General features: G+C 41.6%; 3 protein-coding genes across 3 annotated transcripts in view; all 3 read left to right on the forward strand.

Moving 5' to 3' along the window:
- The window catches only part of LOC101570739 (tripartite motif-containing protein 5-like), a 158614-nt gene that overhangs the window by 111041 nt on the left and 31957 nt on the right, over nucleotides 1-15616 (forward strand). The gene's annotated exons all lie outside the window — the stretch shown is intronic.
- The window catches only part of LOC101571138 (tripartite motif-containing protein 5-like), an 87976-nt gene that overhangs the window by 7996 nt on the left and 64364 nt on the right, over nucleotides 1-15616 (forward strand). The window contains exons 2-3 of the mRNA XM_023702063.1: nucleotides 2217-2239; nucleotides 3721-3821. Coding sequence (XP_023557831.1) covers nucleotides 2217-2239; nucleotides 3721-3821 — 124 coding nt within the window. The remainder of the gene's footprint in view (nucleotides 1-2216; nucleotides 2240-3720; nucleotides 3822-15616) is intronic.
- The window catches only part of LOC101581987 (tripartite motif-containing protein 12A-like), an 18901-nt gene continuing 10806 nt past the window's right edge, over nucleotides 7522-15616 (forward strand). The window contains exons 1-4 of the mRNA XM_004642012.2: nucleotides 7522-7668; nucleotides 9880-10341; nucleotides 10923-11018; nucleotides 11592-11822. Coding sequence (XP_004642069.1) covers nucleotides 9937-10341; nucleotides 10923-11018; nucleotides 11592-11822 — 732 coding nt within the window. The 5' untranslated portion in view covers nucleotides 7522-7668; nucleotides 9880-9936. The remainder of the gene's footprint in view (nucleotides 7669-9879; nucleotides 10342-10922; nucleotides 11019-11591; nucleotides 11823-15616) is intronic.

A 15616-nucleotide genomic window follows, 5' to 3' on the forward strand; every position in this document is an offset into this window, starting at 1 on the left:
CAGTCCCTGTGTTTTGCTTAGCTTAGCTTGTTCTAAGTAGGTGCTTTAGACCACTGAGCCATCTCACCAGCCCCTTAGTTCCATTTTTTTTCCTCCTACCAGGAATGAAGCTCAGTGCCTTGCTCTTGTCAGGCAGGTACTTGTACCCCAATCCATGTGTGCAGCCAAAATATTGGTTGTTGAATTTCATGACTTTTCATACCATAGTCAAGCACTGCACCAACGAGATGAAGACCTGATTTGGGACTTAAATTTTTCTTTAGAGGCATTTTCAGGCTCAGTCAACCTTTTCTCTGCTGTCCTAATCTGTTGTTAAAGCCATCTAATAATATTTTGGCTTTTGATTTTACTGAAGCATCTGAAATTTTTCATTTTTAAACACCTCCTCCCTGCAAAATCTCTGCTTTGAATTATTGCTTACGTGCTTTATTTCCTCTAGCATAGTTGTCCTCACATTTTTCACCTACTTAGGACAGTGCCTTGGAGTGGGGCTGGGGAATTTGCTCAGTGGTAGAACACTTGCCTAGCAAGCTAGAAGCCCTGGGTTTGGTCATTCACAGCAAAAACAAAAATAAAATCTTCCTCTAGAATAGCTCCTTGGAAGTTTTTATCTCTGAAATCCAGTGTCAAGGGGACATTCAGAGTTATTCTGCTTATTCTTTTCATATTTTCCCCCTGGATTGGGTCATACATTCTTTTCTCCATTTTTTTTCCTCATCAATTTTAATTGTAAAATTAGATTTTGTTATTATTATTTTAGGGAAGGGTTCACAGGGTGTTCAGGGTCTCACTTCTAGATCGGACTCCGTAATGATCCACTTGTTTACAACCTCCCAAGAGCTGGGATTACAGGCGTGTGCCACCATGCCCAGGCTCAAATGCTCTTTCAGTATGCCCTGGGGGCAGGGCTGGCAAGGCAGGCTCAGGGATAGAACTCCCCACCCCTAAGCCTGCTAGTAGGCACTTTATTCTGTTGAGCTATTAGGCCAGCCCTAAAATTGGAATTTTTAATAATTATTCTTATTGCATTTGGGTAAGGAGGCCTTTCTAAATTCCAGCCCATTTCAAGCTGGCCGTGGCTCACCCGATGAGCTCTGTGCACCTCTGCTGCTGCTATGTGTGTACCTCTGGCATGTCCAGAAGTGTGTGCCACTTAATCCTAGCTTAGCGAGTCTGTCCAGCTCCTGTGATTCAGCAGCACCACAGCTGGATTTTAAGTCATCTGATCTAACACAGAGAGCACTAAAGAGGCTGGAATTCTTGTGTTAAAACTCAGAAGAAAAGTTCTTATTTCTGCAAAGCTAGTGTGGGGAGAGTTACCTTTCTTTAATGTGGAAAACATTAATTTCAAGAAATATGTAGAGATAATCCTCAACATAATTGTGAGTTGTAAAAGTTGGAAGTGACTATCTTTAGAACTTCCGATGACGGAACGTTTTTACCTCTAAACATAATTTGTTTGGTTCATGTTATGAACAGTATAAGTGTAGTATTACAAAGAGCAAAGCTCTCTACGTATATGTGGGCCCTGCACTTGCTTTATATTTTGCTGATAACTTTATAAGGAGGACAAAGTCAGAGGTGAAGATCCCCAAGTGCACTACCATATTTCTCTGCAAACAAATGTGTATCCACAATGATAAAATGAACAAATGAAGAAAAGCCATGATGGATATGGGTGGACCTGGGATGGGAGAGCCTGGAATTCAGGGTGAATATTATAAATTTAAGGGCAATGAATTGTGAGACAGAAGATGTCAGGCTTGGTATTGGATGTCACACATCCTACTTTTATTTTATGGCTTCTTCAGTGTTGAATATATTAAATTGGTAAAGTTAAGTAACAATAGAATTAGTAAACAGGTAAAGTGAGAAGTACTTATTAAGAACTTGTTTACTTATCCACTCAGCAAAAGCCATGTAGATGTTTTCTGGAAGTATTATTTGCTTATTGTTGATTATGTAAAGCCCATTCTTACTTAGAAAATAATAGCAGATCATTGTAGGCATCTGTAAAGTAAATGAAAGAACCCTGTATTCTTTCAGTCATCTCACGGGCAGCAATGGGATGGGAGGATCGAGTGTTACCCTGCTTTTTCTCTTTCACACCAGGAAAATCTCCATTCTAGCATATTAGGGCTTGTGAAAAATGACAAGACTTTGTCAGGGAAGCATGTCCACAGTTTGTTGACTCATGTTTGCTTCGTTCTCTCCAGGGTGTGAAGGACACCATAGAAAGGTACGTGTGTGATGCCAAAGATTGGAATGTTGTGTGTGAGAAGAGAGCATTGTGGACACTCCTTGTCACTGACCAGAGTTGAGTTACTTTCGTGCTACTGAGAATAGAGCAGTGGGACCCAAATGGTCTGGGAGGTGCTGGAGTTGTGCAGAGTCACGGCAGGAACAGTAGTGCTATTAAGGATACAGTGCTTGGCCTCTGCACATTATGTAGTGTAAACCTCCATGGAGCTCTAGGCTTTGGGTTCAATAGGCTTCATCATAGATGGAATGTATCCTTTTAAGCAAGCAGCAAGAATTATCCATTGCAATCAACCCTACATTCAACAATATATATTTTTCCACTAGAGAGAGTAGACATCACCCCTGAAATTGCACTTGAGTCTGTGAAACAAAACTGTGCCCCAAATGCAGGCAGTTGGTGCAGGTTAGCCACCCTGTTCAGAAGCACTGCGAAAGGCCTCATCCTTCTGTGTACAATTGCATGCTTGCTGGCAGCATGGAGCTTTTTCAAACTTCTGGAATTCAGAGCAGTATGATTTTAGTTTTCCTTTGCCAACTATTTTTCATTTTTCCCAGAGGGAAAATAAATCTTGAAACCTCAGGTAGTATCTGAGGACTTTTCTGTAGTCATGGAACCGTGGACTTCTCGTGCTCCTCCACGTGGGGTTCCTATGCTGATAAGCACAGACCCCTAAGAGCCGGATGCTGCAAATGCACTTACTGACCCGATTCTCAGGAGCCCACACTGATAGCAGGAACTCGTCTAAACATTATGACATTTGAATTTTAGGCAGGGAGGGGATTATTTTCACTTGCTTCTAAAAGGGCTGGGGAGATAGCTCCATGGTCTGCATGCCTGCCTGGCAAGTGCAAGGCCAGGGTTCCGCATGCAGTGGCAGGCCCACCACACTAGAGAGGCTGATACAAGGATCACTATGAGTCTGAGCTGCATGCACAGTGAGAATCTACAGCAAATATGTAAACTGAAATCCTTCACATGGAAAACTCCATTTCGGACTGATTAAGATCAGTCAAAGATCCCACCAAATGGTGGAGAAGGGAGATATTTAGTTATTGTATTTGGTTGTTACAGGGTCAAATCATGCAGCTCGGACTCGTGGTGATCCTACTGCTTTCAGCCTCCCCAGCACTAGAATTATAGACGGGTGCCACCATGCCCAGACTCAGGCGGGCTCAGCCTACCCTGGGGGCATGGTTGGCATGGCATGTGTTTTTGGGAATGAAACCTCAGTCCCCTGCGCTTGCCTAAGCTTGCCTAACCAGGTGCTTTAGTCTGCTGAGCTATCTCACTGGCCCACAAATCTGTTTCTTTTCATGTCAGTTTCAGAGGTTTGTCTTGTCCCTTTCCTGGGTCACCATGGCAGAGATTTTGTGTGTGAAAATAAGATGAAATGATAGATGTGACTGATGTTTGAAATACACAAATATGAGATCTGGAGTTCCCTTTTTCCTCCCTAGGTGTAAGTTATTAATTGTGAAGAAACCAAGAAGTAGCCCCAAGAAACAGAGGGTGGTGTTCCAAGCTCCTGATTTAAGAGAGTTTCTCCAATCTCATCAAGGTGAGTAGAGCGAAGAGGCTGTGATGATCCATCCCTGCCTGGAAACCTAGCTACTCACGAGGCCAGCACAGAGCGACTTCAAGTTCAAGTCAACACTGAGCAGATTAGCAAGTTAGGAAGACTCTGTCTCAAAGTCAAGTTTGAAAAGATTGGAAATGTACTCTGTGGAGAAGCACTTACCTAGCATACAGCAGGATAGGACTAAATCACTAATGCTGGTGAATTGTGAGCAGTGTGTAGTGAAGAAAGCTACATGAAGAGTGTGGCTAGGGGACTCTAGAGAAGGCAGGAGGCCATGGGGAAAGAGAGCTGTGTCCAGGGTGGATACAGGAGAGGTGGGAATATTAGTACCTGCTGGGGCTGTGATCATATTATAGGGGAGTGACCATTCATCCCTAGTCACCAATTTACTGGCCAGTGGCAGTTCCCTGCCTTCCCTAGACTGGAGAGGAAATGGATGTGGGTGTGACTCCTTCACCTACACTTATTATGATGATTTTTTGACTTTCAAAGCTAACGGATGTCCAATGCCATAGGGTTAAAAGGGAATTATAGTTTTATAAGCTTCCCTGTCCTCCATATATTTTATGCCTTATTTCTCACGTGTTGACATCCATAGTTTTTTCTTCCCCAACACTCGCACAGTGTGTTTCTGCACTGCTCTCCCTAAGACTCCTTTATATAGCTCTTCCCAGTCCTATTTTCATTAGATCTTCCTAGAATCTTCTTGGAATATCACACATGGTGTTTCATCATGTCCCTCACCCACCTTGCAATTTTTCCACAGCTTTTGTGAAACACTCTCCAAGCAATAATCAAAATATTACTGTTTCTGCAGATCCTGCACTGCTGCCTCACACGTCATATGGAAGCTTCCAGGACTTAAGATTTGGAAATTTATTGTCACAATCCTGGAGAAGGGCTACCGACACAATCTCTGATTGAACTACTTCAAAACATATTTTGCCTTCAGTGTTCTGAGTTATCAATCTTAATATGGCTACTGGGTCACAGGCTTGCAGGAGAAATTTAAGTATAATGCTAATGCAGTGTCTGACAGCTTTGATCTTTAGACCTTCACCATTTGGCTGTCTGTTCCTCCAACTCCTGTTGGAGATTTTGTACCCTCTGAGCCTCAAACTCTGCATTCCACAGTGTGACATATCAAGCATTTCTCATCTGTGAGTTCTCTCATTGTTGCTTTTCTGGTGAGAGTTTCTTATTTCTCAGTCTTGGGGACATTCAGAGTCTGTGCCAGTATGTGGCCATACCATTGGACTTTGTTCCATTCTCTCCCTCTTCCCTGCTCTTCACCTGGTGGGTATGTCTTGTCCCTCTGAAATACCTGCTGCATTTTATCTGATTTGCCTGCTTTCCTGACCTTCCATGTGGACGTCTTTACTCACTGTAGGCTGAACAAATTCTGTGATGCGATTTTCTTCCCCGCGGTTCGTCTGCTCCAGAGAGAATCTTAATTCAATGCCTCCCATACTCTCAAGGAAATGACTGATTCCTCTTAACAAAGACGACAGTGACTTATGTTTCTAGTCTTTACAGGCTCTACATCCAGTGAGAAAGATGAGGGAAAGTTTACACCCTACTTTGTGTGCACTGCATAGGTGTGTTCTCTTCTCAGCATGAGCACTTAGAGGTAGAGGAAGTCACTTCATAGATATATGGATGCAATTACACAGCACACTTCTTTTTTTTTTTTTTTTTTGGAAACCGGGGATTGAACTCAAGGCACTTGAGCTTGCCAGGGAAGCACTTATTCCACTGAGCCATCTCCCTGGCCCCCAACACAGCATACTTCTTTGAGGGGTTCTGAGGATCAAAGTCAGGACTTTCAGCTTGCCAGGGAGACTCTTAAGCCACGGAGCTATCTCTCCAGCCCTAGACACCATAGTTAAAAGTGAAATGAATCAGAATTGTGTGTGTAAAGATCATATTGTCTTTAGTGGAAGAAACTGAAAGAGTAAACAATGTCCAAAATGTACAGTAGGTATTATGAAATGGCGATAAACTGTTCAAAAGGAAAGAAAAACTGGGATGGGGGAAAGGTGAAAAGACAGAACAGAATAAAAAATACATACATGTTTATACACACACACATGATAGGGAAGCACCAGTGATCTGGCTCAGCAGCCACAGCCTGCCTGTGAAGTGCAAAGTCTTGAGTTCAATTATCTGAACTAAAAACCAAAACAAGATACCTAACTTAATTACACTTCTAATTTGTTAGTTCATAGAAAAGAATGGTTTCTTCTTATAATCTTTGATCCATTTTGCACATCTCTTGTAATTTGAGCAACTGATTTGAAAATATCAATATGCCATAGACGGACCATTAATTTGTAACTCTCTTGTTTTGAAATTCTATATCATTGTACTTACTGTTTTTCTCTCTGATCAAAAATAAAGAATATTATTTGCTTAGGTAATTTTCAGTAAGTGGACATGAAATGGGAAAGCAAGCCACACAGCAAGTATATATTGGAAGGAAAGAGACTTGCCTAGAAGGGTGAGGTGGAGAGGTTTTGGTCTTCCACCCAGGGTGACTGAGAAGGTCAATCCCTGATGTCCTTCCCTAGGGGAATAGGTGGGTGTAGCCCTTCCACATTGTCTCCAAGCCTGGCCTTCAGTGAATGTGTCTCTAGCCCCAGTTGCCTTGTGCATCAGTCAGTCTAGGTCACATCTCTGTCAACTGACTACAATATTTCTAAGTAGCCACAGTATTTACGGCAGTATCTGCCACCCAAAAACAAAATTCAGCTGATGGATCAGAAGCAACAGCAGGGTCTGGGGAAATAGCTCAGTAGAACAGGTGCTTGCCTGGTGAGCTCAGGGTCCTGAGTTCAATCTCCGGTACCGGAAAAAAAAAAAAAAAAAGCAAGAGCAACCCATGCAAGGAATTTCCTTAAGGGGCACCTCTCCTAGCTTTTAGTACTTGTAAGGTTAATATGAAATGTGGCGCTAAAAGTAAAATGATAATTTTTGAGATCCTTGGCAAAAAGGAGATGAAGGGGAAGGTCAAGAAATAGAGGACAAGGACAGAGGTTGGGAGCTGGGATAGGCAGCAAGATCAGTGCACTGATGGCAGTGTTCCTGGGGGGCACTAATTTGTGGAAGATGGCAGGAGTGGAAAGAGAATAAAAAACCAAAGCGTGTTATGCAAAGATACCAACTCTCCACAATGAATATATTTCTGATGTACTAAAAAAGTTTACTAATACAAAAATGTTCACAATGCTCCCTTGTACATTTAAGACATCTTAATAATTACAATTTTAAATAATCATTATCTGGGTAACAAAATACACCACTGCAGAACAAAAGATATTAACTGAGAATAATATCCCAGTGAAGTACTTTATCAAACATATTTCAAAGCTGCACTAATTAGATCACAGACGAAGGCATTAAGAGTAGGATGAGGGGCCGGGGAAAAGACTCAGGAGACTAAGTACTCCAGCAAGCACAAGGGCGAGTTAAAACACCGATTCCGCCAAAAAAAAAAAAAAAAGTAGGATGAAGCAAAGAAACCCAATAAGGGAGGGGCTGCTTCTTTGCCAAGTGCTCCTCTGGCGGCTCACATCCAGTCTTCCACAGGGTCGTCCCATTGGTCACAGCAGCTCTGCTTGTTCCAATCAGCCTGGCCCCACCTCCACAAACTCTTATCAGTTTCATTTCCTGTCAGGCTCCCTCAGTAAGTAAATCAGACCCTGGCTGCTGACTTGCTAACATCCTTCGCTGTGCTCGCGACTTCTCCACAGGTTTCCAAAGCCATGTTAAGCAATTCTTGGGCAGAGCTCCGAAGACTGTAGAAGAAAAGGCTGCATTTGCTTGGGTGCGTTTCTTCCGGGGTTTGAAGACTTTCTGGGGCAGGGGAAAGGCCCAGCTTGCTGCTTCCTGCTGCAGGCTGAGGCCCTGGAGGTGTGGGGTGTAAGCAGGAAGGGCACCCTCTCTCTCTCTCCTGAGGGCGGGCTTCTTGTGCAGCTGAGAGCCACTCTATGGCAGTCCCCTTCACTCCTTTGCGCCTGAACCTTTGATTTCACCTTGGCTAAGTGTGCAGGTCACTGACCTCCAGGGCACATAGCCCTGTGCCTGTGACAGTGTCAGAACCCAGGGCTCTTTTGTCTGCCCACTGACTGTCCGGAGCATTTGAGTGACCTGATGTGTTTGGGCTGACTCCACACAGACTGTTGGCTGGAGGTAGAATACTTCCATTGATGACTGCCAGCGAGAATTTCTGCTTGTTCTGAAGGAAGAGTCGTGTTTGCGTTTTTTGAAATTGAACACATTTTTGCTTCCCTATAGGTTTATGCAATATCCAAAACATAGCAGCTCTCATTAGAGTAGCTCTGCTGGCATTTTCAGAATCACTGAAGATACTTCGTGTATATGTTCTGTTTTGCTTTTTTTTTTTCAGAACTGGGGATTGCATTCAGGCCCTTGCTTGCCAGGCAAGCACTTATTCTACTAAGCTATCTCCCAGCCCTTAAAAGTTGAGAAGATTTTTTTTTTTTTTTTTTTGGCCTAGCTCAGGCTGCCTTAATGACAGATGTGGTGTGGCATGTGGAGCTGGGGATCGATCCGCGGTCCCACAAGCCTGCCAGGCAGGCGCTTAAACAACAGAGCCAACCTGCAAGCAGCCTACTTCATGTATATGAACAAGCTATTTATTGCGGTAATTTGTTCTAACACATTTGTCTCCTTTTTAACCTGTATTTGTTTCATATTTTTTTGGCTTCACTTAAAATATTGTATTTTTAGGTTCAAATTGTAGAATAACACCTTTTTTTCTGGCATTTAGTTTTGTAACTGCAGGTGCATTTCTCCAGGACTTGTCATATTTGATCTTTTTGATTACTTAATTGATATGATTATGAAGTTGAATCCAAGTTCGTCATCCTGTTTAAACCGTGCTTGGCCTCTGTTTGGCATCATGTTTGTTTTCATGTTTAGGGAGAGCTGCTAGGACATGATCTGTCATCACTAATTTGCCAGGTGATCATGTCTAATATTTGGGGACTTCACTAAACATGCAACATCTGAATTCTCTGTGATTATGATTTTGCACATCTCTGAAATAGGGGATCCTGAAAGCATGTTTACGTCACCTCCCTCCCCAGCACATACATCCGTACAGAGCTTTAGACTCCTTTCCATGTCCTTACACTGACACTAAGGAGAGACTTCTGAAGGAGGATTGAATGGGTTAATTCCAGCTGAAAGTCATGAAGTTATACAGTGTAATTCCGTGTAATTCTGGTGGGTGAAACAGAAGTAAGGACTATGCAAGAATTGTGGATCACAAAGTCACTTCTCTTCATGCTTCAGGCCGTAAACAGAACTGGATGAGAAACAACCCAAGATGGTCCACACTGAAGCTAACCACTGAGTGTAATTCTGTTCTTGTCCTGCTCACTTTGCAATCAGAGTCATGGAAAGAATCAAGGTCATGAACAAAGTTAGGATCATATTGTCTTTGGAATTCTTTTAGTGTAGTCTACTTGTACATGTAATATAAGGATTAAATTTTTATGGCTTATTGTTAAAAAGAACCAACTACATATGAATAAAGAGCTGTGAAATTGTGCAGTTGAGGAAGTTAGAGCAGCTGTCTGAGATGCTAACTTTAACTTGTACAGGAAGTGCAAGTACAGAAGCATATTGACAGCAAAGATAGTGTCATGCAGTATAAGGACTTTAGTGGTTTTAACACTGACCATGTAATTCTGGTGGGTGAAACAAAAGTAAGGACTATGCAAGAATTCTGGTAGAAGAGGACTCCATTTGATCTTGTGTCCAGTAAAGGAAGGGAAAATAAAAATCATTTTCTACATTAATTTTTTCCTATGATATGAAGTGAGGGTAAAGTGCCTAAAATTATTATGATATATTGAGTAAGAAATCAGTAAACTCATTTTTGTGTTTCACTCCTTTTCTGACTTTATTTTTTCAGTCTTGATGTCTATGTGATTTTTGCCTTGTCAGTATTCATCCATTCTATTCCTACCTTTCCTACTTTGCCCAACTTTTATTTTCCCACCTTCAGGATCAGAGTAGGCAAAGCCTTACTGTCTGAACAGACAGGAGCAGGGAAACAGCTTCTATGGCTTCAGAGGTCCTGGAGAATGTCAAGGAGGCGGTGACCTGCCCCATCTGCTTGGAGCTCATGAGAGAAGCCGTGAGCATCAACTGTGGCCACAGTTTCTGCAAACACTGCATCACCTCAAACTATGAGTCCACGGAACATGAAGGTGTGGGCCACTGCCCTGTGTGCCGAATAATGTACCAGTTTGAAAACCTGAGACCCAGTCGACACGTGGTCAACATAGTGGAGAGCCTTGGAAAGTTGCCACTGACCCCGAAGATAGATCTGTGCAGCCTCCATGGGGAGAAACTCCTGCTGTTTTGTAAGCAGGATGAGGATGTCATTTGCTGGCTTTGTGAGCGTTCTCAGAAGCACCGTGGTCACTGCACGCTTTTAATGGAGGACGCTGAACGGAAGTATCGGGTAAGAGATCAGAATTCTGGGAAGATAGACTAGGAAACAATGCCTGGTTGGAAACTTCTTGTGCACTATTAATTAATTTCCCACCATAGAAGTCAGCTATGTGATTTCTGTCTATTTTTGCCAATCTTCTCCAGCCCAACCTATGTTTTGTGTGCTCCAGTTAATTGTAGTAGAATAAGCTGTGAGTGACACTTCATAGAGAAAAAGAAAAATTCTTGTAAATTGTACTAGATGGGTAAAGACTTGGAGCCCAAGAGAAGCTCTGATTGCCTATTTGCACAAAAGAATAGATGAGATTATTTCACACACAAGTTCTTGCCTTGATGTAGACTCAGCTTTCAGTTATAGGTCAGAAGAATCAGTCTACAATTGGTGAAGGGCACTTGGCTTCCTGCTTAAGGAAGAATTACCTAGAGACATAAAGAGGACAGTCCTTTCCACTGGTGAATTTCTTATCAGCTTTTTCATGTTTTCAGGAAACTCAGGTTTCTGGTGAGACCAAGTAGACTTCAGCCACATTTATCCCCTCTCTGTGTTCTGAGGATCTCACAGGTTGAATTGCTGTGATTCATTTCTCACAGAGAACACTTCAAGAAATGCTAGAGAAGCTGACTCAGGATGAAAAAGAGTTTAAGAAGTGGGAAGCTCACATTGAAGAAGAAAGAACTTCCTGGAAGGTAGGAGATCGCACTTCCTCAGGGTGTTAGCCAGAATCTGGCGGGTCCTGGGGCAGGGGTCCCTTCTTCTTTATTCATTGGCCCTAGCAGAGTCCTGAAGTCATTTATGAGTCCTGTGTGTGCTTTTCCTCTGGAGTGCAGTCTGTGGAGTGATTGTCACTCATCAGATGGCGCTGGGAGGGAAGTGTTTGCCCTGGGCGCTGCAGGGAAGGTGGCTAGGAAATGTGCTCCTTGGCTGTGCTAGCTTTTGGGAGGGACTCTACTGAGACTGACACTTGACAGTGGGTCTGCATTCTGTGTTTTGTTTTCCAATTTTGGCAGGGAGGGCACAAGTGGAACAAGGAGTAAAGCAGGGAGGTGGGTGGGGGTCCTGATCAGCTGGCAGCTCTGTGTCATTGGGGTCAGGGTGAGCCTTGAGAATGTTGCCTGAGTGTCACAGGTTTTAAGGGCAGGAACATTCTGCTTCCTCTGAGTTGCTCCTGTCCACCTCCCTTCCCCTGAGCACCTCCCTGTGAGAAGAGGGATTTTTCTGGCTGGGAAGCTCACGTGCCTCTCTATTTCTCATTCCTGAAGAAACAAATACAGGAGGAGATGCAAAATGTCCAGGATGAATTTACAAAAATGAGAAACATCCTGGACTCTGAGGAGAAAGAGCACCTGCAAAAACTGAAGCAAGAGGAAGAAAATGCTCTCAAGGTCCTGGCCGAGTCTGAAAAGCAGCTGGCCCGGGACGCCCAGTCCGTGAGGGAGCTCATCTCAGATGTGCAGCGTCGGCTGCAGGCATCAGCCATGGCCATGTTGCAGGTAAGACTCGCAGGGAGTTCCCGCTTATGCGGTTCAGGGGACATGGAAAGTGTTTCCTTCTCTTCTGGGATGTCATGCTTTCTAGTGAGGGTCCTAAAATTCTTTGTCTAATTTGTACCTCAGATAAGTACATCATTTTCAAAGACTTTGGGGAGAATTTCAGGTATGTACAAAAAGGGAGGGTCTCATTTCAATTCTTATGCAGTGCAATGCACAAATGGAAGGTGGGCGGGGAGATCCATGGTATCCCATGATGCTCTGGAATTGCCTGTTTTCTGGGATCTCACAAAGCATTTCCCTAGTAGCTTTTCATGATTCTGGGCAGTCGTGGAAAACAAAGGAAGCTCAGATTAGAGCAGGTGTTCTGTTTTCCTGTGTGGCATCAAATAAGAATTTTCCATTTCATTTTCTGAAAAATAATGATGACAGATTACTATTTTTTTAAAATATACAATAGCAAAAAAATAAAAATAAAAACAAAATAAATAAAAGTTAAAAAAAGGGGCCAGAGAGATGGCTTAGTATGGGCCTGAGTTAAATCCCTGGTTCTGAAAAAAAAAAAAAAAAAATCAGTGACAGATAAGTGAAGCCATGTCACTTTTTTCATTTCTGTTCTTCTGCTGCTGTACCAATAGAAATATTTTATTTTCTTACATGTCTGTGCTTCATTTAGACAATCTATTCTTGAATTGTTGGTGAGACATGTCTGTGTTGGAGTTTGTTCATTTTGTGTAAATAATTGAACTTGTAGGCATAATCCTTGTTCTTGAATATAGCCACCATGTTGTGCACTGAATTTCTTTCTTTCTTTTCTTTTTTTTTTTTTTTTTGGTGGAACCAGAGATTGATCTCAGGCCCTTGCGCTTGCCAGCGAAGCGCTTATTCCACTGAGCCATCTCCCCAGCCCACTGAGTTTCTTTAAGATAATAATTCCTTACAAAGTTTTTATTTCTGTTACTGTTAATTTTTTTAATTGTCAAATAGAAATAGTCTGTTTATCATATGTGGCATTTTTAGTTGAAACATATACCTTTGTGGAGTGTCTAAATGGAGCCAATAAATGTATTCCTTAAATACTTTTGTAGTGGTGACAGGAAAGTCTATTCTTTTTTATTTTAAAGAGAATAGAAAAATAACAAATGGGACATTGGAACCCATTAGCAATTAAAACACATGCATAGCTCAGCAGATTAAAGTGCTTGCAAGCATGCGCAGGGGCCAGGTGTTCAATCCCCAGGCCTGCTGTGCCAGCCCCGCCCCTGGGGTGCACTGAGACAGCAATTAAGACTGCGTGTGGTGATGCCTACTTCTAATCCCAGCTCTTGGGAGACTGTAAACAGGTGGATCACTAGAGTCCAATCTACTAGTGAGACCCTGAACACCCTGTGAACCCTTCCCTAAAATACAAAAAATAAATAAATACATGATGAGTATTCAATAGGGTTGTTATTTTCCACATTGTTGTCTCAGTGTAGTTGCTCACATTAGATATAGGCATGTGAAATTAGTTAAAGTAAAAATTGTAAGCATTTACTGCTACTTTCATAAAACTAATAGAAATTAGTGGTATAATCATCTTAGGTACCCTGGGTATATACATATATGACATTTTTCTTAGCCCTTTTTTATCTTTACCTTTCTCTCATCCTAATTGTTCTTTTCTTTTTTTGGGTGGAACGAGGGATTGAACTCAGGCCCTTGTGCTTGCCAGGGGAGCGCTTATTCTACTGGGCCATCTCCCCATCCCATTCATTCCTTTTGAGAAGTTTAACTTTAACTATATCTGTTGTACCTTTTAGATTTTATTTTATTTTTGTGGTACCAGGGATTGAACTCAGGACCCTGTGCTTTCCAGGGTGTACCTTTCTGATTTTATTTACTCTTTCAGGTTCTTCTCTTTTTTTTTTTTTGTTCTAGGCAGAACCAGGGATTGAACTCAGGCCCTTGTGCTTGCCAGGGAAGCACTTATTCTACTGGGCCATCTCACTGGCCCCTCAGGTTCTTATAGTAGGGAAACAATAGTATGTTTACCCATGTGGCTCTGATTTATTTCACTTATGAGTATCCCTCCCCTAGTTGCACCCATTTACCTATGAAAACTTCAAGTTTTTCTTTATAGGTGAGTAATACTTCATATAAAAATAACACATCTTTTTTATCCATTCCTTAATTGAGGGGAATTAAGGTTATTTCCAAGATTTAGCTATGCCAAACTGTGCTTTTGTAATCATAGGTGCACATGCATCATTGTGGTATGATGTTTTTAATTCTTCTGGAAAAATACCCAGAATGGGAATACCTGTGTGAATGGGACCTTCACTCCTAGTTTTCTGAGGAATCGCCACACTGTTTTCCACAAATGTTTTACCAATCTACATTCCCACCAACAGTGGAGAAGGGTTCCTTTTTCCCCACAGTCTCTCCAGGATTGTCACTAGTTGATTTCTTTATGATAGCCACTCTTCCTGGGGTGAGATGGAATCACAGTGCTGTTTTGATTAGCATTTCTTGAATCACTAATGCTGTTGAACTTTTTTTTAACATTTATTTACCAACATAATTTATTCCTTAGGAAATTTTTTTTTTTTGGAACCAGGGATTGAACTCAGGTCCTTTCGCTTGCCAGGCAAGTGCTTATTCCACTGAGCTATCTCCCCAGCCCCAGGAAATTTTTAAGACTATAAAACAGTTCCTGAGTATAGCCACCATGTTGTGCACTGAATTTCTTTTAAGATAATCTTTTATCCTACCTTCCATTTTGTATCTTTTGACAAATATCTGCCCATCTCAGACCCACTACACTCCTTACATTCTGCTTCTACCTACGTGAGATCACCATTTGGTCAATCCACATATTATATTACTGAATTAATATTTATATTACTGAATTTCTGGGCCTGGCTCATTTCTTTTGTCATAAAATCCTTCACACTCATCCATGTTTCCGCAAATGACATGATTTTATTCCTTATTTCTTTTCTATGTCAAAGAGTTTAACGCTGTGTATATATCACCTTACCTTTATCTACTTATAGATTGATAGGTGCTTAGATTGAGTCCATATCTTGGATATTTCGAATAATGCTTCAGTAAGTATCAGGGGAGTGTCCATCAGACTGAGCATAGCTATTCCTGTCCTTTGGACAAATTGCTGGTGTTTAGATTGCTACATTATGTGCTACTTATATATTTTTAATTTCTTGAGGACCTTCCACAAGGTTTACCACAATGACTAAACTAAATCACATGCCCACTGTAGTGTAAGAGGCTCCTGTTCTCCACAACTTTGCCATCCCTTGCTGTTGGCTTTAATGTCAGCAGTCCATCTGACAGTAGTGAGGGGCTATCTCACTATAGTTTTAATTTATGTGTTTTGGATAATTAATGATTTTGAGCATTTTTCATATAGGTAGAATCCATTTGTATGTCTTTATGAAAATGTCTATTCAGGGTGTCTTGTCCATTTTATAAATTAAAACAGTTGTTTTGCTGATTTTCAGTTAAATGACTCATTTATGTGTTTGGATTTCAATTCTTCTTCACACACATGGCTTGCAAATATGTTCTGCTATTCAATAGCCTGTCTGCTCTTTTTTTTTTTGTTAGCTATTTTATTTATGGGGCAAGAGCTTTGTAGTTTGCTATAATCCTGCTTTTCTACTTTTGACTGTTTTTACACTACACTGGATTTTATGCCCAAAAATCTTCGCCAAGGCATTGTCATGGTGTTTTTTCCTATGTTTCCTTCTGGTAATTTTTTCATTTTCATTTGTTATATTTTTCTTTTTTTATAT

The sequence above is a fragment of the Octodon degus genome, unplaced genomic scaffold (genome assembly GCF_000260255.1).
Source record: "Octodon degus isolate 3935 unplaced genomic scaffold, OctDeg1.0 scaffold00146, whole genome shotgun sequence".
Lineage (NCBI taxonomy): Eukaryota > Metazoa > Chordata > Mammalia > Rodentia > Octodontidae > Octodon > Octodon degus.